Source organism: Lepidochelys olivacea, assembly GCF_965140295.1.
Source record: "Lepidochelys olivacea isolate rLepOli2 genome assembly, chromosome: 3".
NCBI lineage: Eukaryota > Metazoa > Chordata > Testudines > Cheloniidae > Lepidochelys > Lepidochelys olivacea.
The window spans coordinates 42,449,294-42,471,574 of NC_140413.1; the positions used below are offsets into that span (position 1 = coordinate 42,449,294).

The 22,281-nt window shown below is 41.9% G+C and overlaps 1 protein-coding gene across 1 annotated transcript in view; it reads right to left on the reverse strand.

Annotated features, from left to right (window-relative positions):
• Positions 1-3,622: 3,622 nt before the first annotated feature.
• CSMD1 (CUB and Sushi multiple domains 1) overlaps positions 3,623-22,281 on the reverse strand; it is a 2,028,540-nt gene continuing 2,009,881 nt past the window's right edge. Inside the window, exons 68-70 of the mRNA XM_084623138.1 lie at positions 21,626-21,713; positions 15,053-15,185; positions 3,623-4,850 (exon numbers count right to left, since the gene is read on the reverse strand). Coding sequence (XP_084479264.1) covers positions 4,691-4,850; positions 15,053-15,185; positions 21,626-21,713 — 381 coding nt within the window. The 3' untranslated portion in view covers positions 3,623-4,690. The remainder of the gene's footprint in view (positions 4,851-15,052; positions 15,186-21,625; positions 21,714-22,281) is intronic.

A 22,281-nucleotide genomic window follows, 5' to 3' on the forward strand; every position in this document is an offset into this window, starting at 1 on the left:
TTGGTGCATATAGAGCTGTAGGTGCCTACGGGATTAGGTGGCAGTGTAGCCCACACACCTCCTGGGTGTGGTGTTCCGTCCCATCTAGTGGCACCGAGACCACTTAGAGAGATAAAATGAGTCTGCTCTACAGCCTAAGCTAGGAGGCATTTGGCTTTTAGCTCACGCTGTCAAGGCTCATGCACTAAACTCTAGAGATTCCCTGGTTCAATCCCACCTGCCGACAACCAGGGTCTGTTGGCGTTACAAGTGGGAGCTCATCCGGGATTTTAACTGGGAAGTCTCTGAAGCTCGGAACGTGCTTCCTCAGCTAGGGGAAGTATGTAACCCACACACCTCTTGGGTGTGGTGTTCTGTCCCATCTAGTGGCACCGAGACCACTTAGAGAGATAAAATGCAAAAAGAAAAGGAGTACTTGTGGCACCTTAGAGACTAACCAATTTATTTGAGCATAAGCTTTCATGAGCTACAGCTCACTTCATCGGATGCATACTGTGGAAAGTGTAGATGATCTTTTTATACATACAAAGCATGAAAAAATGGGTGTTTACCACTACAAAAGATTTTCTCTCCCCCGACCCCACTCTCCTGCTAGTAATAGCTTATCTAAAGTGATCACTCTCCTTACAATGTGTATGATAATCAAGTTGGGCCATTTCCAACACAAATCCAGGTTTTCTTCCCCCCCCCCATTTTTTCATGCTTTGTGTGTGTAAAAAGATCTTCTACACTTTCCACAGTATGCTTTCCACAGTACTCCTTTTCTTTTTGCGAATACAGACTAACACGGCTGTTACTCTGAAACCAGAGATAAAATGAGTCTGCTCTACAGCCTTAGCTAAGAGCCAGTTGGCTTTTAGCTCATGCAGTAGAGGCTTATGCACTAAGCTCCAGAGGTCCCTGATTTGCTCCTGCTTGCCGAGAACTGAGGTCTGTCAGTGTCACAGCAGCAGGACAGTGAGTTTGTGAATGTCAGTGGTGCCAAATGCTGGACATAGAGGCAGCTAGATACCTAAGTCCCTTTCTGAATCTATCCTTTAGGAGCATAAGTTTCAGTGAAAGTCACTAGGACTTAGGATACTCTATGCCTAAATCACTTTTGAAAATGAGACTTAGGCTCCTAAATCAGGTAGGTGCTACAATGCTGAGTGGATCAATGCTTAAATACCTTTAAAACTGTGAGCCTCAGTAGTTAAATCACAGTTGAAAATGGGATTTAGTACCTAGGTCACTTTAAAAGCACTTCTGCAAATTTTACCCAGTATCTGACATGACCTGTTATCACTCTTGATCTTATTCAAAATGCCAAGACCAAGTGTCCACCTAGTAATCTATCTTAATGGAAAATCCAAACTTGAGATTTAAAATATATATATGCAAGTAAGAAAAAATAAAAATTATAAGAATAGGTCACACAAGATGGAAATCTAAAATTAAATATTTAATTAGAACTTTGATTTTGCTTTCAAGATAGGTGTCATTGCACAGGCTATATTACAATCTTTTATAATATTTATTTGTTTTTGTCAAAAAAGAATACTGTGTATTTTAACAGGCCACTTTAATATGAATACATGTGTAATAGGATCAGAACTGAAAATTAGCTAGAGATGGTACATTTTACATTATTGGGAAAATTACGTTTTTTTCTTTTGTATTGTAAAAACATTTATTTTAACAAGTTACCTACATTAATCAAAAAAGTACAGCATATTTAATAATTTTACAAATTCTTCATAAAAAATATATCTCTGTACAAAAAGTTCTTTTGCACCTACTTCATGTCACAGCAGCATGTAGTGAAATGGCAGAATGGAATACTGGGAATGAAAATTAGATTGACTTGATCATAATGCCGACATTCTTCCCCAACCTCCCCCCAATCAGTCCCATCCCTTTATAACAGCTTTTTTTTTGTTTGTTTACAAAATATTTTACACAAGAAAAAAAATTATTGCAGCTAGCCTGGAGAAAGGCAAGATGTGTGATACAAGCAGCAGTTTTAAACAGCTTTGAAGCACATAACCTGTTTTGTTTTTGTTTTTAAATTATAGCATGTATTCTTTGCCCATTGTATGGGCCTGGTCAACCTTGGGGAAGAGTCTTCTGCAGGTACCTCGGAAAGCAGATTTCCTCACTGCCATTATTTGACTGCTCCACAACGTTGTCAGAGATTCAGTTTGATGAAGCACCATGTACAATTGCGCATACACACAACCCTCCATCACATAACTGCAGGAGTCAGAGCTAACCCGATCAGTGCAATGAACATATAATGACCTGACAAAGGATTAGCAGGATCAGGACTCTATAAAATGAAAAGCAAAATCATTTATTCTGATATCTCTGTTTTCTTTTATGAATCCCTCCTCCTTTTCCCATGATCCTCAATGTACATAGATCACTGGACAGGAGGACAGAAAGTTAGGACTAGACAGCATCAATACAGGCGACTTAGTTAGCATTTTACATCTCTTTTGAATTAGTCAAGTTTGGGATTTTTCCTGTCATTGCCACCACAAAACACCTCCCAAAACAGTAGTACAAATTTTCAAAAGCTGACAAAAATCTTAGGTTTATGAATCCACATATGGGATCTCAGTTTAGCCGCTAATGACCTGACCCATTAAGCTGTGGGACGCTCTCTCTTAACAAAATAAATGCCTGTGCAATGCAGCAGAAATGGGAGGAAATGGACACAGATTCTGATCTGATCATTTTTGGTCTTTTTGAGAAAATGTACAGATCTCTAGGATATGACACATAAATGTAAATTAATATGCAAAACCACCACCAACAAAAATGAAGAGGGAACTGTCTGAAAAGGATTACTTATTACATGATCTTGGTATTTTCTTACTGATGTGAAGAAAATAACTGCTGGAGGCCCTAGGATACTTGATAGTATTGCTGGTATTTGCCATCTAAAAGATGTAGCATTCTCTAAACTGATCAAGGATTACTTTTGAAACTTCTTCTGTGCTACAGCATTAGCTGAGAAATTATCAGTTGGATTAACAGTTCTTTTTGGTGTTATGTTGAATAGCCAGACTCTCCCCATATTGAATTCAGAAACATTTTTCATAATCGTCAATGATAAATTTGGATTTCAGAATTTAAAAATTGAGTTGTTTTGTACTTCAGTTCTAAAAAAAAAATCTAAGTTTTTGAGCTCAATGTCTTATTAAAATCAAATTATATTATTCCCTGCAATTTGACAATTTTCAAGGGATATTTCAATCTAATCACCAATATATTTGTTTCCTATTTTTGTTTCCAAAAAAATTACCAATAGTCCTAAACAAACATTAACTACATTACTGCCAACAATTCATACTTACAAATCTCAAAATTTCTCTGTCAAACTGTATGAGTACAAAAGCAATAATCAATGTGTTTTTCAAAAAAAAAAAACCAAAACAAAAAAACCCAAAAAGAAACAGATAGCAAAGACAGCTGAATATTTTGCTTTTGTTCTGCGTAGAAAATTAATGATAGCTTGTTATAGACAATTTTCACTGGGTTTACCTATGCTACTGTAATGTGTTTTAGTTCAGTGTAACATCAGAAAATGATGTCATATCATAAGAAAAAATGGAAAAAATGCAAAAGGGAAGACTGTATTGTGAGCACAGGCTCACGGGCTTTATGAGCTATCTAAAATAAATTACTATTCACATTTGTACATGGCAAGCAGCAATAGCTGCTAACCCCCCTGCTGTTAAATTGTATGATACTGACAATAATGACTGATTTTGGAAGAAAATATTATTGGAAAGGAAGATTTACTAGAAATTGGGTCTTTCTGGCTGGAAGTCTCCAGTGATTTGTACTGATGTCTACAGAGAAATTCAGATAATGAAAAAGAATAAAAATACTCTCTCTTCCATCGCACAAGTTTTTTTTTAACCTTTTTTAAAGTATGGGGGTCATTCTCTACCACACTAAGTAAACTTACAATGGAATGTTTTGCTTGACCAAGAGTGAGTGAATGTTCATATACAATGGATTGTGTATATAAACCCTGTATGTTTTTTACCAGTATCTTACTCAGTCATTCATAACACACTAGTGCAAAAAATTGTGCATTAACATTTTGCAATACAACAGGTGACTGGGAAATTTGCAAACCGCCTTATGTATGAACATCTGAGATGTACCGTAGGTTGCTTTAATTGTAACAAGATTTCAATGGTAAAGCATTTGTAGGTGTGTGCAACCTTGAGGAAGGTTGTCTTTTCCTTCAAGAAAGCTTTTTTCTTCAAAATGTTCCTATTCTTGGGGATAATCTGTGGTGCTATCATTTGTCACAGTACCCAAAGGATTTATCCAAGTGCCCAGAAGATTGCATTGAAAGGCATCCAGCCACATACAAATATGAAAGTCTGAGGCATTAAATATAACAAATTGGCATGACTTGACAGTCTTCCTTAGAGTGTGCCTTGATCTGAAGCCGATACAGCCAAGCATTTTAATCCACCTTTAAGACGAAAAAAATATTCTTTTTCTGATCCCCAGAAGACTGTCACGTTTTACCAGAAAAATTTAGCTGCATGTATGCCAACAGAAGATGTTAAAGATTACAGCAGCAAAGCCAAGAGAAGAAGGGAAACTGGTATATGGCACCAAAGGAATTACTGCTTGTCCATCAGAGGTATGGCTATGAATCAGTCATATTGGGCACTGAAGGCTATACCACTGTACAAACTGTGTTTAGAGTCGTGTCAAACCTCACAGCCTTTGCCTCTGTGGGCTTTAAGTTTGTGTCATACATGGGATTTTCAAATGAAGCCTGTCCATTACTGTTTTCGTGACCAGCATATCCATTGTACTGTACTTTTGGTCTTGTTCTGAAAACAGGGAAAGAAAAAATACACATAATCAATAAACATTAAAAAGAAAAATTCATAACTACTACACGTTTTTGTAATTATTGCAGCCGATCCATACTAGTTTTGCAGCAATTCTTAACGGTGATAGAGGGAGCACACCTCACAAAACAGGAATTACGGGAACTATGTATAAAAAGTATTGAAGTATGACGAGAACAAAAATTTCTAGGAGTGAGCTGACACTAAAAGGAACAGAAACATGTAAGCCAAACATACTTATACATTTTCTCTAGCAAAATCTGTCAGTAGCATGATAACTTTATAGTCTGTTTTCAGTGCCAATAATGACAGCCAAAACAGAAGAGAGTTGGAATAGGAAAGGGATGAAAAATCATCAGTACCAGTACTTAATATTTTCTACTGACATCTTCATTTTAAGACTCGTACAACTGCCATAAGCAGAATGGGGGAGAAAAAACTTCTTATTCCTCTGCAGAATTTAAGCACTTAGTTCAAATTTAGTAAAATAAACATTTAGTACAATTATTCTAATAGTGTGATATTTTTACAGGATTTTAGTATCAGAATCACAGTAGCACATTTAATTAGCCAGTTTCCCTGGATCTCTGTGAAGCCAGAGGGTTTCATGTTTTTCCGTACCAACATCTTAGTCTGGGCAGCAAAACTGGGGAGGAAAGCGGATAATCCATATATAGCTTAGGAAAATTAATTAATAGAGCAGAGGATGGAGAAGGAGAGTATGGAGGGATGGAGAAGATTTCCGTTAAATTGATTGGAAAATATTAGATAAACATTTTCAGACTGGGCTCCAAAAGTAAGGCATCCCACTCTATATTTAGACATGTAAATAAGTGGCCTACTCCCAAATCTCTTTCACTTGAATTGCAATGCTGTCTGAATTGGGGAAGAAAAATCAATCAGGAATTCTATAATTTAGAGGTTTGGTTTTAATACATCTAAACTTATTTAAAAAAATATCTAAGAATGAAACTGTTGGCAAAGGCAGAATGGAACCATAAACTTTTTGTAAATGATTGAATTGTAGATAGTAATTAAGAGATCATCTACCCAGATTAGTTTTTGTTTTAAAGTTCTCCATTTATGCACACTGATAACCTGAAAATAATTCTGCAATTTGCAAAGTACTATTTTCTTTCCATTTAGAGACAGAAAAATGTGTTTGTCAATCTTTATTTGGGAGTTTTCCTAAATATAAGTATATTTTATCTCTTTCAATTTTTGTTTTGGTTAGTTGGTAAAGTGTGCATGTTGGGTTGAGGTCCTCAGTCCTGCTCTGGCCCCTTTATGCCAGGGAAAAGGGCTGCTACTGTGTAAAGGAACCCCAAAGCCCTGGTTCCAGCTGGAATAGACGTCTATTGGCACAGACATTTCGAAAACAGCCATACATCTACCCTCTGAAATCCCCCTCAAAAGCCTCGATGAGGGCATGGGGCTGGAGACCAGAAGAGTTTGCTGGGGACAGAACCACAGCACTTTCATTGTGGAGATTCTAGGCTATGCTGTGGCTCTTGGGGCAGCCCCAGAAGCTGGCTATAATTTAGACAGGCACTTAGGACTATCTAAATTACACTGGCTCTCTCTCCAACCCCTCAGGCAGCCTAGCTTCCTTAAAGCTACCCTCCCCCTGGGCTGTGAGTTTAAAGCGACCTTCATTTCTCTCCCTCAGCAGTGCCTCTAGGATGCCTTTCTAAAATTAAGAATAGTGAGATGTCAATGGATATTCTTTTGTTTTCATATGGACCTGTGTGTCAATAATTAATTCCGAGGAGTCTGAAAGGGACACTGAAAAACTGTCTAAAAATCTTGGTTTACTGGCATAGCATATGTAGAAAATACAGAAAAGGGAAAATGGTCAGTCAAATATCAAGTTAACAAGTAACATCTTCACTCATTTATTTGTATTTGATAAAAACAGGCAGGTCTGCATAAACAATATACATACAGCTGTTCTCCTGAAAACCAAGTTTAAAGTCTCTCATTAAATGTTTGGACCAAGTAGAAAGCAAAAATCCCAATTTTTTAGCCTCCAGTGTTCACATAACACATCATAAACTTCCTTAAACTAGTCTCCAATAAGACCTTTTGGCTGTAAGTCTAGTACAGTTCTGCTGAATTTAGTTTAATGCTTAGATCCCCCTTCCTAACAATCGATTCATAGTCTGGCAGCTCTTGCCTTTCACTTTCCAGCTTCCAAGATGATCTCCTGTAGATTCCTTGACATCGTACAACAGATTTCCCCGTTGTGGAACTGGACATGACTAGGCCCTGGTCTACACTAGGAGCTGAGGTCAAATTTAGCAGCGTTAAATCGATTTAACCCTGCACCCGTCCACACAACGAAGCCCTTTTTTTTTTTTGACTTAAAGGGCTCTTAAAATCGATTTCCATACTCCATACCCGACAAGGGGATTAGCGCTTAAATCGGCCTTGCTGGGTTGAATTTGGGGTACTGTGGACACAATTCGACGGTATTGGCCTCCGGGAGCTATCCCAGAGCGCTCCATTGTGACCGCTCTGGACAGCACTCTCAACTCAGATGCACTGGCCAGGTAGACAAGAAAAGGCCCGCAAACTTTTGAATTTCAATTTCCTGTTTGGCCACCGTGGCAAGCTGCAGGTGACCATGCAGAGCTCATCAGCAGAGGTGACCATGATGGAGTCCCAGAATCGCAAAAGAGCTCCAGCATGGACCGAACGGGAGGTACGGGATCTGATCGCTTTATGGGGAGAGGAATCCGTGCTATCAGCACTCCATTCCAGTTTTCAAAATGCCAAAACATTTGTCAAAATCTCCCAGGGCATGAAGGACAGAGGCCATAACAGGGACTCGAAGCAGTGCCGCATGAAACTTAAGGAGCTGAGGCAAGCCTACCAGAAAACCAGAGAGGCGAATGGCCGCTCCGGGTCCAAGCCCCAAACATGCCGCTTCTATGATGAGCTACATGCCATTTTAGGGGGTTCAGCCACCACTACCCCAGCCGTGTTGTTTGACTCCTTCAATGGAGATGGAGGCAACACGGAAGCAGGTTTTGGGGACGAAGAAGAAGATGATGATGATGAGGTTGTAGATAGCTCACAGCAAGCAAGCTGAGAAACCAGTTTTCCCGACAGCCAGGAACAGTTTCTCACCCTGGACGTAGAGCCAGTACCCCCTGAACCCACCCAAGGCTGCCTCCCGGACCCACCAGGCAGAGAAGGGACCTCTGGTGAGTGTACCTTTTAAAATATTATACATGGTTTAAAAGCAAGCATGTTTAATGATTAATTTGCCCTGGCATTCGTGGCTCTCCTGGATATACTCCCAAAGCCTTTGCAAAAGGTTTCTGGGGAGGGCAGCCTTATTGAGTCCTCCATGGTAGGACATTTTACCACACCAGCCAGTAGCACATACTCGGGAATAATTGTAGAACAAAGCATTGCAGTGTATGTTTGCTGGCGTTCAAACAACATCCGTTCTTTATCTCTCTGTGTTATCCTCAGGAGAGTGATATCATTCATGGTCACCTGGTTGAAATAGGGTGCTTTTCTTAAGGAGACAGTCAGATTTGCCTGTTCCTACTGGGCTGTTTGCCTGTGGCTGAACAGAAATGTTCCCCGCCGTTAGCCACGGGGAGGAGGGGCTAGCCACGCGCTGGGGGGAGGCAAAATGCGACCTTGTAACGAAAGCACATGTGCTATGTATGTAATGTTAACAGCAAGGTTTACCATGTACCCATTGAAAGAGTGTACCCACTGTTCTATAAAATGTGTTTTTTTAAATACCACTGTCCCTTTTTTTTCCCTCCACCAGCTGTATGTGTTTCAAGGATCACAGGATCTTCTCCTTCCCAGAGGCTAGTGAAGATTAGAAGGCGAAAAAAAATGCACTCGTGATGAAATGTTCTCTGAGCTCATGCTGTCCTCCCACACTGACAGAGCACAGACAAATGTGTGGAGGCAGACAATGTCAGAGTGCAGGAAAGCACAAAATGACCAGGAGGAGAGGTGATGGGCTGAAAAGAGGGCTGAAGCTCAAAGGTGGCGGCAGCGTGATGAGAGGAGGCAGGATTCACTGCTGAGGCTGCTGGAGGATCAAACTAAAATGCTCCAGCGTACGGTTGAGCTGCAGGAAAGGCAGCTGGAGCACAGACCGCCGCTACAGCCCCTGTGTAACCAACCGCCCTCCTCCCCAAGTTCCATAGCCTCCTCACCCACATGCCCAAGAACACGGTGCGGGGGACTCCGGCCACTACACCACAGAGGATTGCCCAAGCAACAGAAGGCTGGCATTCAATAAGTTTTAAAATTGTACATTTTTAAAGTGCTGTGTGGCCTTCTCCTTCCCTCCTCCACCACCCCTCCTGGGCTACCTTGGTAGTTATTCCCCTATTTGTGTGATGAATAAATAAAGAATGCATGAATGTGAAGCAACAATGACTTTATTGCCTCTGCAAGTGGTGATCAAAGGGAGGTGGGGAGGGAGTTAGCTTACAGGGAAGTAGAGTGAACCAAGGGGCAGGGGGTTTCATCAAGGAGAAACAAACGGAACTTTCACACCGTAGCCTGTCCAGTCATGAAACTGGCTTTCAAAGCTTCTCTGATGCGCACCGCACCCTCCTGTGCTCTTCTAACCGCCCTGGTGTCTGACTGTGTGAAACCAGCAGCCAAGCGATTTGCCTCAACCTCCCACCCCGCCATAAACGTCTCCCCCTTACTCTCACAGATATTGTGGAGCGCACAGCAAGCAGTAATAACAGTGGGAATATTGGTTTCGTTGAGGTCTAACTGAGTCAGTAAACTGCGCCAGCGTGCTTTTAAACATCCAAATGCACGTTCTACCACCATTCTGCACTTGCTCAGCCTGTAGTTGAACAGCTCCTGACTACTGTCCAGGCTGCCTGTGTATGGCTTCATGAGCCATGGCATTAAGGGGTAGGCTGGGTCTCCAAGGATAACTATAGGCATTTCAACATCCCGAAAGGTTATTTTCTGGTCTGGGAATAAAGTCCCTTCCTGCAGCTTTTGAAACAGACCAGAGTTCCTGAAGATGCGAGTGTCATGTACCTTTCCCAGCCATCCCACGTTGATGTTGGTGAAACGTCCCTTGTGATCCACCAGTGCTTGCAGCACTATTGAAAAATACCCCTTGCGGTTTATGTACTCGGCAACTTGGTGCTCCGGTGCCAAGATAGGGATATGGGTTCCGTCTATGGCCCCACCACAGTTAGGGAATCCCATTGCAGCAAAGCCATCCACCATGACCTGCACATTTCCCAGGGTCACTACCCTTGATATCAGCAGATCTTTGATTGTTTTGGCTACTTGCATCATAGCAGCCCCCATAGTAGATTTGCCCACTCCAAATTGATTCCCGACTGACCGGTAGCTGTCTGGTGTTGCAAGCTTCCACAGGGATATTGCCACTTGCTTCTCAACTGTGAGGGCTGCTCTCATCTTGGTATTCTTGCGCTTCAGGGCAGGGGAAAGCAAGTCAAAAAGTTCCATGAAAGTGCCCTTACGCATGCGAAAGTTTTGCAGCGACTGGGAATCGTCCCAGACCTGCAACACTATGTGGTCCCACCAGTCTGTGCTTGTTTCCTGGGCCCAGAATCGGCATTCCACTGCATGAACCTGCCCCATTAGCACCATGATGCCCACACTGGCAGGGCCCATGCTTTGAGAGAAGTCTGTGTCCATGTCCTCATCACTCATGTCACCGTGCTGACATCGCCTACTCACCCGGTATCGCTTTGCCAGGTTCTGGTGCTGCACATACTGCTGGATAATGTGTGTGGTGTTTAATGTGCTCCTAATTGCCAAAGTGAGCTGAGCGGGCTCCATGCTTGAAAAAAGGCGCGGAACGATTGTCTGCCATTGCTCTGACGGAGTCGGGGCGACTGACATGGTTGGCTTACAGGGTTGGCTTACAGGAAATTAAAATCAACAAAAGGAGTAGCATTACATCAAGGAGTATTTCAGGCAGGACTTCACGGAGGGATGGAGGGAGCGGGTAGCAAATGAGTACAAAACAAATGTGGTCTATTTCTTGTTTTGATCCACTCCATCTATCTTTTACATCTTTGGCTGGCAGCAGATGGTGCAGAAGGACTGCAAGCCATGCACATCTCTTGGCTGCTCGGCAGAAGATGGTACAATAGGACTGCTAGCCATCCTCATGTCCTGCTTGCCCGGCAAACGATGGTACAATAGGACTGCTAGCCATCCATATTGCCTGCCTGCTCACCAAAAGATGGTAGACTAGGACTGCCTGCAGGACTAAAGAGAGTGACCTGGTCAAGTCACTCCTAAAGTAGTCCCTACACCCATGTCTGCCCAGGCGCTCCTGGCCAACGTGGCCAGGAGCACCTCGGACATGACGATGACAGCTACCAGTCCTATTGTACTGTCTGTTGCCACAAAGCAATGGGTTGCTGCTGCTATGTAACAATGCAGTACCGTGTCTACCAGCACCCAGGAGACATACGGTGACAGTGAGCTGAGCGGGCTCCATGCTTGACGTGGTATGGCATCTGCACAGGTAACTCAGGAAAAAAGGAGCAAAACGATTGTCTGCCGTTGCTTTCACAGAGGCAGGGAGGGAAGCAGGACCTGATGACATGTACCCAGAACCACCCGCAACAATGTTTTTTGCCCCATCAGGCATTGGGATCTCAACCCAGAATTCCATTGGGCGGCGGAGACTGCGGGAACTGTGGGATAGCTACCCACAGTGCAACACTCTGGAAATCGACGCTAGCCTCAGTACTGTAGAAGCACTCTGCCGAGTTAATGCACTTAATGCACTTAGACATTTTGTGTGGGGACACACACAAACGACTATTTAAAAAAACGACTTCTATAAATTCGACCTAATTTCGTAGTGTAGACATACCCTAGGAATGAAGACTCTGAGGGCTGGTTAAGTTGGACAGCGCAATCTCTCCCAGAAGTAGATTCTTGACCGGAGATCTAAGTGTTCTCCTTGAACAGTCTTTTCAGTCAAATACACTGTTAAACTCCAGGATCTATAACATTTTCACTGGAGTCCACAACTCCAAATCCCTTAGCAATTTCTTCTTGCCATACCTTCTAATTCTGAGTTAGGGGGACAGCTGTGTTATGAAATTATGGAATAGGTCAGTGATGGACTTCACTATGCATTCTTGCCATCATGAAATATCATGATGAAAAGAAGAAGAATCAAAGAGCTCAGCAGATGGTGATAAAATAATAATAATAATAATAAATGTATGGTAAATACCATTTTGGAGATTTCAGAGTAACAGCCGTGTTAGTCTGTATTCGCAAAATGAAAAGGAGTACTTGTGGCACCTTAGAGACTAACCAATTTATTTGAGCATAAGCTTTCGTGAGCTACAGCTCACTTCATCGGATGCATCCAATGAAGTGAGCTGTAGCCCACAAAAGCTTATGCTCAGATAAATTGGTTAGTCTCTGTTAGGATATAGATATTCAGGCCTGTCTGTAAAGGCCTATACTCTAAGAATTTAGGTGTATTCTTATCACTTGGCTAATTATAGAGGTATAAAAGAAAGAATCAAAATCACTATCTGCTGGTGTAAGGGCCTTCTCTTACTGTGACAGTCTGAGGCCCTGTTCTTAGGCTAAGGCCTTTGGCTAAGCAGCAGAGGCAGCCATAAGCTGGGAAGCGAACGGTCACATCCTCACATTCCAAACTAGTCATATTGAAATAAGGTGCTATTGGACTGTTAGGCACTATCAGGACAGGATTGTATTCCTATCACCTCCAGAGAAAGGGAAGTGCCTAGAAAATGTAAAAGGAAACTTAGTTTGATAGCATCCTGTCTGGCAAGAACTCACTTATCAATAGCTGGGATGTGAAATCCTCACTTCTGTGTTGTCTTGTCATTGTAGTTCCCACTTTGCTATTGTTTGTCTGTATAATCTCTGTCTGGTTCTGTGATTGTTCCTGTCTGCTGTATAATTAATTTTGCTGGGTGTAAACTAATTAAGGTGGTGGGATATAATTGGTTACATAATCATGTTACAATATGTTAGGATTGGTTAGTTAAATTTTAGGAAAATGATTGGTTAAGGTATAGCTAAGCAGAACTCAAGTTTTACTATATAATCTGTAGTCAATGAGGAAGTGGGTGTGGGTGTGGGTGGGAGGGGGTGGGTATGTGGGGGGGGGGGAAATGGGAGCAGGGAATGGGCGTAAGAAAATTGGAATCATGTTTTGCTAAAGGGGGAAATGGGAACAGGGAATGGGAGTAAGGAAGATGGAATCATTTTTGGCTAAGGGTAGAAATGGGATCAGGGGCACAGGTGTAAGGCTCTGTGGTGTCAGAGCTGGGAAGGAGGATACTAAGGAAGGAAACTGGAATCATGCTTGCTGGAAGTTCACCCCAATAAACATCGAATTGTTTGCACCTTTGGACTTCGGGTATTGATGCTCTCTGTTCATGAGAGAAGGACCAGGGAAGTAAGTGGGTGAAGGAACAAGCCCCCCATATTAATTTATGTCATAAATATAAAGGAAAGGGTAAACCCCTTTGAAATCCCTCCTGGCCAGGGGAAAGCTCCTCTCACCTGTAAAGGGTTAAGAAGCTAAAGGTAACCTCACTGGCACCTGACCAAAATGACCAATGAGGAGACAAGATACTTTCAAAAGCTGGGAGGAGGGAGAGAAACAAAGGGTCTGTGTGTCTGTCTATATTCTGTCTTTGCCGGGGACAGACCAGGAATGGAGTCTTAGAACTTTTAGTTAGTAATCTAGCTAGGTACGTGTTAGATTATGATTTCTTTAAATGGCTGAGAAAAGAACTGTGCTGAATAGAATGACTATTTCTGTCTGTGTATCTTTTTTGTAACTTAAGGTTTTGCCTAGAGGGGTTCTCTATGTTTTGAATCTAATTACCCTGTAAGGTATCTACCATCCTGATTTTACAGGGGGGATTTCTTTATTTCTATTTACTTCTATTTTTATTAAAAGTCTTCTTGTAAGAAAACTGAATGCTTTTTCATTGTTCTCAGATCCAAGGGTTTGGGTCTGTGGTTACCTATGCAAATTGGTGAGGCTTTTTATCCAACATTTCCCAGGAAAGAGGGGGTGCAAGTGTTGGGAGGATTGTTCATTGTTCTTAAGATCCAAGGGTCTGGGTCTGTAGTCACCTAGGCAAATTGGTGAGGCTTTTTACCAAACCTTGTCCAGGAAGTGGGGTGCAAGGTTTTGGGAAGTATTTTGGGGGGAAAGATGCGTCCAAACAGCTCTTCCCCAGTAACCAGTATTAGTTTGGTGGTGGTAGCGGCCAGTCCAAGGACAACGGGTGTAATATTTTGTACCTTGGGGAAGTTTTGACCTAAGCTGGTAAAGATAAGCTTAGGAGGTTTTTCATGCAGGTCCCCACATCTGTACCCTAGAGTTCAGAGTGGGGGAGGAACCTTGACACCCCCTAACAGTCTCTAAGGTGCCACAAGTACTCCTTTTCATTTTGGAGACTGTTGGCTTGTAAACCAACTCTGTTTACAATATTTTACTCGCAGAAAGTAATACTGGTGAAGGCCAGAATGGTATTGCTGCTGGTCACAAAAAGATGTTCTGTTCCAGAAAGGTCTAATCCAATACTACCCAATTTGTACTAGCAAAATTGTATTAGATGCAAATATTCAGGTTTCTTAACCAAATTTCTGACAAAAAATGGATTTATGTTCACATTATCTACTCAACATGCATAATTTTCATATTAGCAGAAGCTATGCCAGTTCTAGAAGTGGTTTTCATAAGCTTACTCAGCAAGTACTGTAAGTAGTCTCATTATGGTCTGTTCCCTCATGGGATTTATGGATTTCCTAGCTTTTATAATTAATACTCATAAGCACTTTGAAAGCAGCATCATATATTATATTTAATAAAGTCCTAAAATGAATGCATAAATTATCTGACATGAGATTTCAATCTGATTCAGCCTAACGAACCAAGAAGGTTTATAGCTCTTTGCTCCTTAACACAGTGATTAATTTCTCTAAGAGTTCACCATTAAGAACTGCTCTGTATTGAACCCCTATGTGGGAGATTGCAGACATATTTGTTGTTTCAGAGTAGAGGAGATTATTAAAAAGCTTTACCATGAAATTCCCCAGTTAACAGAACATTTGCCCATTCAAATTAATACAAAAACCTAGTTAGGTTATTGAAAATATGACATTTGCAGTACCTGTGTTTGTAGAGGTAAAATGCAAACCCTGATAATATTAGGGCAAAGAATGGTACCAGGATGGCAGCTGCAACAGAACTGCTGTTTGTGCCATAATAGTGATTTGAATGATCTGCATCTGTGCTTAAAGGACCTGAAAATAAAGGAAACAGAAGATGTAAAATCTCTAATTTTCCACCATACCTTATGTGAAAATTCTTCTTTTTTCTCCTGCAAGAAAAAATGAAGTGCATTATGCTGAAGTGTGTGGGGTGGAGGTGGGACTTGCATTTAAATTTGAAATAAGAGATTTCAAAATGTGTTACATTAAAGCATTTCTCATGAATAACTATCTATAGTGATTTGAAAGCAACCTTTATCAATCAAGTCAAGTAATTTTTGAAAGACTTAAAAATATTCATCATATGATATTATTTTACAAGATACTGCAATAATACACTTTCTGACTTTGTTAATAAAATTACATCATTCATAAAATACAGAAGATTATTATTTATATTACAGAAGTGCTCTAAAGCCCCCATCAGGATTATCTTGGTGGTTATATATATAGAAACACTCCAAAGAGTTTACAATCTAATTTGAAAAAAGTCATAACCAGTGAATATGGAAAACCCCAAAATAGGAGGAGGAAGGGAGAATACAGGCAATGGTAAGTTAGATATACGTACTACTCGATGGTACACATGAAAAAAATGGAAGGGACAATTATAAAACATATTAAGAAAATATTATATAATGACGACAGAATCATGATAATTTTACAGTCAGTTTAACAGTGAAAGAGAAAAGTGATCATAACTGAGGCTGAAAAAACACTTTCAGAGGCAAGCATTTTTTGGAACCCCAACTCCACCCCCTAAACTTTACAAACAAACAAACAAAATCTTTCTTCCTGAAGTTCTTTCTGTATTTGCAGTAGGGAAGTAGAGGGAAAGAGGGAAATCAGACAAGCTGCTTTGGTACAATGATATTTTTAAGAAATGTACATCTATTTTATTTATTACTACTATATGACATTTAGGGCTTAATTCAACTCCCAGTGAAGTCATGGAAAACCTCCCAGAAATCTATGGATCAGCTGGACTGGTGACTTGCCTCACCCCTTAGGTGAAAAATACTGGAATTACACATTTTTCAATATCTGAATCCTCCATCAAGTTCTGGCAATTTATAAGCTTCTGTAAAGATATGGTGAAGAGAAGACCATTTTCAAGATAATAAACTATTTACCATGGTTTGTATTAATCTGGGGTATCTTTATAGAAGTCACACTTCAGCATAGTGCTGCTATGTGCAAGTAAGAATTATTGGGCTTCAATGCACCAGTATTTACTGTATTTTGATTGCTGGGAGGAACATTTGTGTATTTCCACGGATATTTTATTAACATCTTGTACATGTATGCTGAGCCTTTAAAATGAAGTGTGTGTGTGTAATTATGACAATTATACAGCTATATAATGAGCTGTAAATGATCCTTTGGATCCACTTTGTTCTATGGTGCTCATCATCATCAATATCTCTGAGAGCATGCAAGCTAACTTGTTGATCTTATGTATTTGTCTATCTTTGATTCAATACATTGCCATTGTAAATTAAAGCTAGAATCTTAATTTTGGGGCTTTTGTTGAGTTAAGCTAGATCAAAATTATGTGATCATTAGCACATTTTTTACTGCTAGTCTAAAACAGATAAATCAATCCTGGAGTTTGACATTGTCACTTGTGTCAGAGCTCCAACCTTGTCCCCGTGGGTCCCGCGCTTCCAGGCAGTTTATGTTAGCTTAAGAGGCTCACTGCAACCGTCCATGTACCCCTTCTCTCTCTAGAGCCAGGGATACAGTCTACTGAGCCTTTTTCATCATAAGCCAGCAATTGAGGTTGGTGAGAGAATTCCCACAGTCTCTGTTGCTCCTACGGCCTCATGCCAAAACAGTTTAGCCTCCTATCCTGACAAGGGCCTGTTTTCCCTTCCCAGGAGGTGTTTCTGTAGTGGTGGGCTGGGGGGAACCCAGGCCCACCCTCTACTCCGGGTTCCAGCCCAGGGACCCTAATGGTAGCAGCTGTTGGCAGCCAACCTTTTACTGCCAGAGTTGCTACATTTCCCTGGGCCAGTTCCCCACAGCTCTCCTGCTTCTCCGTTACCTTACCTTATGGCTCCCTTACCAATGACTTGAGGGTGTCTTCATTAACCAGCCCTTCAGCCACACTTCCTCTCCCTGGCTCCTCTCTGCCTGACTGGAGTGAGCCCTTTTATATTATCAGAGGGGCCTTAACTAGAGTCAGGTGGTCACATTAGCTTAATGGCCTCACCTGACTCTTTGCAGGTTAATTGGAGTCAGGTGTTCTCATTAGCCTAGAGCAGCCCCTGCTCTGGTCAGCCAGGAAACAGAAAACTGTTCATCCAGTGGCCAGTATATCTGCCTTCTGCTACTCTGCTGTTTACCAGAGTTGGAGACCTTCTGGACTACGACCGGGGAGACTGGATGGATCCCCTGACGCTCACTCAGCGCATGGAGCTCTCCAGACCTCGTACTCCCCTGAGCGTACTTCAGGAGGAAAGGGCTGCTTTGCCACCCGCTGCTCGGATTTACCTTGACCGGGTCCTAAGAGAAGGCGCGCCCCGCCCACCCTCCACCCCAGGCCCTCTGGACCTTTTCATCGGGACCCTGCCCCGTGGACCCAACTGACCCTCCCGCCCCTTCACCGTGAGCGGGCTAAGCGAGCTGCAGCCGGTTCGGTTCCAGACCGCGCCAAGGAAACATCTCTACACGCTTGTGCTCCACACCCTTCACATCCTCACCCTCACATCCCACCCTGACACAAAGTGGCGGGACATCCTGTCACTTCTGGAGGGTGAGGAGCCCCGGTAGGCCAGCCTATATTCCACCTTAGTCCCGAGGCCCGCCGGGGATATAAGTTGGTGGCTCCTTCACGGGGCCGTGAGCACGAGCGTGTACTTGGCGCGGTTCACCCCAATCCCGGACACCCGCCCCTTTTGCGGCATGAGGGAAACCCTGGCGCACGTCTACCTGGAGTGCGCCAGGCTGCAGCCCCTATTCCGGCTCCTCACAAATATTTTGTTAAACTTTTGGTTGCACTTTTCCCCTCACCTCCTTATCTATGCACTCCCTGTCCGTGGCCCCACTAAGTCACGGGACCTCCTGGTCAACCTCCTCCTGGCCCTGGCTAAAGTGGCCTCCTCACCTCAACCAGGGTGAGGAGGTTGGCCGATGGAGTCTCCTGTGATTGTGGGGCCTATTTCCGATCCTCCATCCGTTCACGCCTCTGGGCAGAGTTCCTCTGGGCGGTATCCACTGACTCCCTGGACGCCTTTGAGGAGCAGTGGACGCTGTCTGGGGTTCTCTGCTCGGTATCCCCATCAGGTTCCCTTCGTTTGACCCTTTGACCGCACTCCTGTCCCTGTTGTTCATTAATTGTCCCCCGTAATTATTTGGTTCTCCAGGACCTGTGGACCCCCCCCCACCTTAGGCTGGAGGGGGATCCTTTAGCAGTGGGCGGGCTTTGCCTGCCCACTTCCTGGATCCCAATAAGGCTACTCTGCTGTACCCAACTGGCCTGGGTCTACCACACACTATATAGGGTGAATGTTCCAAGGAAGCCTTAATTACCTATCAAGACTATGTAGACATTGTAAAGCTCCTGTTGCACTCACAGTAGAGCAAGTTTGCAAATTTTAGCATAAGTTTTCAACTTACAATTGGGGTTTTTCAGGTTCCTGCTCACAGCATCATTTTACAAAAAATCTGGCAAAATAATGAGTGACACTAGTAAAACATGAGCAAATTGTAAGAGACCATAAACCAGTTTCTATTCTTTTTAAATTTCAATTTGACAATTAGCATGAAAAAGTTAATGGTTACAAATTAAATGTCATAGACAGATCATCTAGCGGTGGTTTAACTGCCAATGATGAATCTACAGGAATCCTGGTGTGGTGTGGTGCTGCCAAGGAAGCCTCCTACCTCTCTTCACTGCCAGCACTAATATGAAAAAGAAGGGGTGGGGGGAAAGGGTGTGTGTACACCAGCAGTCCCCAGTTGCTAGAAAGACCTTTTGGAAGCATCAGCAGCAACAGTAAATTAGAGCTGCCTGGGGTTTTTTTATTTTTAAATGTTAACTATGGAGGATCTATTACCTACTCTCAAATCAGTAATACAAACTGGTTTATGTGCTCTTGCAGTGGACTCCCATACTATCAATGTCACAAATGACACCTCTTGTTTTAGATGACTCAGAAATACCATCTGTAATTAAGACAGCTTAATTTTCACCTACATGTCAGTTTAATCCTGGGGAGAAATGCTGCCTATGTTTCAGACTGGGCTTTGGGAAAATGTATACTGTCTTCTTTCCAGGAAAGAGGCTTTTCTATAATTCTCAATTTTATGGATTTTTATTCATTTAAGACACTCCGCATTATTTCAACATAGTCTATTCTATTTATCATGAATGACTTTAGAGTTGGTTGTGATTAAAACTACCCCAATGTGAAGTGTGTATTTCTTCCGACAGAGTTATTATCATGACAAGTGAGAAAATGCATTGTGCTTCTCAGTTTTCTGCAAATACTGATGATTGCTAGCAAGACTTAAAACAGAAAATATCTACATGGCAATACAAAAAAAAAAAAAAAAGAAAAGAAAAGAAAAAGCTGGGAATGCCTCTGATACTTGAAGCAAGGTATTTTCTTCCCAAAGGCAGGCTGAGAAAACCCAAGAGGTCAAGCTGTTGTGCTGGTTGCCTTAATTCTTCTCATGACACCATTGATCTACTGCTAAACAGACTGAGACACACTTTCCTCAAGGAACCAAGAATATATCTTTATAATCATGGCTAAGGCAAAACAAACAGCTGCTATACAGTAGAACCTCAAAGATACAAACACCAGAGTTACAGACTGACGCTATGGGGAAATAGTAGTAAGCGGAGACAAAACAAACCAACAAATACTGTCCTGTGCCTGTATTGCATCTTAAAGGTAGTCACATCTGGGCTGCCTGTCCTCAACCCCACCCCTACTCACTACAGTGCGGGGCAGTCACTTACAGGTAAGAGGTGGGGAACACCATTTTCCCCTCTCCCTGCCCCCAGATGAGAGGGGGATAAGCTTGCAAGCTCAGAGCCTGGGAAAGAAACTTCCTGAACTGCTACTGAAACCTGGCCTGGAATGTAAGTTGCTGGAGCCAGAGCCAGAGCTCCTGCCTGCATGCTGCACTGTGGAGGAGCAGCTCAGTTTTAAAGGTCCACAGCCTGCACTGTGAGCCCACTGACACTGTGGTGCCCCAGGGTGCCTCACTCATCACCCTTGTAGCCCAAGGGCTAGAACCAGCTGCCTGTCCCCACCTGCATGTGCTAGGCAGCCACTGCAAAGCTGTGAGCCCCCGCTCCAAGCAGTCTGCGCTGAGGAGCAGTTTGTTCAGAGTTATGGACATTTCAGGGTTTCGAACAACCTCCATTCTCGAGGTGTCCATAAATCTGAGGTTCTACTGTATATGAGATATCAAAGGCTGCTACATAAGATGCATGTCTGAACAGGTCCCAGTGCTCTGCTTTCACAGTATGTCTGTAAGAATCAGGGAAGAGATAGCCAAGTTATCATGGTGTCTCTCTGTCTCACAAGCACACACTCATACAGACACAGACACACACAGATGAACAGACTGATCGAGCACGTAAACATAGGGGAGTTCTGGCAAAATGTGAAGGGATGTAGGGTCAGATCCTCAGTTGGTGTCAAATGGCATAGCTCCATTGAAACTACTCGAGCCATAGCAATTTACACCTTCTAAGGACATGGCACACTGGCAGGGCTGCTTGCTCCAGCCTCCTTAGCACTGGGTTGCTGTCTATGTATGTTCTAATGGTACTTAAACAGCTTTATAATGGTTCAAGGGTCACAAGGCTATCATGTCTACAGTGGGATTTGATGAGGCACTTCTATGAGGGAGAATACCTGGTTTTTCACCAGCTGCTGGCACATTCAAATTTATAGCTGCAATATACGTCAGACTAAGATTCATTATGAATTTTGGACACCCAAATAGAATCCCACCCTAAACACATATTCACATACACACAAACAAGCAAACACATAGCAAATAATATTAAAAATCTGTTTGACTTTGTTCTTAAATTCAAAGGGCTAAGCTCTCAGAACTATATAATTTATTCGGCTGAATAGAAATTGGTTTAGCAACATGTGACAGCCTCACTACTTTGAAAAAGTCATTTAAAGCAAAATAATCATCATATATTACTGCATGAACATTTGCACTGATGTTCTTTATAGGAGCATCCTGTGTTCATCTCATTAGATTGCTATAGCATCAAAAATGAGATGGTAACATGACATAGTTCAATTAGAATTTTAATTATACATTTCAACTAAATTATTAAGTAGTTTAGACCCTCTGTAAGTTTGATGGTAGTAATTCCCTAAAATAAATACGCTTTCTTCAATTAGGATGCTGGCACAGTCATTTGATGCCTTCACTGTAAAAATGCCAAATAGATAAAACACAGTGCAGTTCCATAAATGCATTCTTACCTTGCCTTTGGAGCATAAATTTTCCAAAGTCTTTTCCATGCATATCACCTTGGTAAGTAAACACACCTCTTTCAAGCCCTGATGATACCTAGAGTACATGAAAATGGGAGGAAGATGTCTGAAACAAATAAGTAATAATCACTTCTGCAGTTGGCAGTATATCCATTCTAATTGGGTCTGATTCAGAATAATTATTTGGAGTCAGTTATAGTTTAGTCATTTTTACCCTTTGACAAGTAAAGGTAACATTTATGCTTCAATCTACAAATTTTAAAAATCACAGCTATTAACAAATGTTTTAAAAAATAACAGTTGAAAATGACATTTTCATTTTGAACATGAGAGTCTTACATACAATGGTAGTACTTAAAATCTTAAATGTTTATCTTTCCACTTGATTTAGATAACTTATTTAGTATATGCATTTAGAGAATCTATACATCTTCAGTATGCAGATTACTTTCTATACTAAGTATTGTAAAGGACAAGGGAATATAGCAGAGAGTGAAGAAACTTTATCTATTTGCCTAAAGTAAAACTGACAAACCTTTAAGAGTTACCACTAGAACTGAGTGAAATTTTTCAGATAAATAACTGTTTTTGTCCAAAAATGCAGCTTTGGGTTCACTGAAACTATTTGTGAATTTTAACTGAAT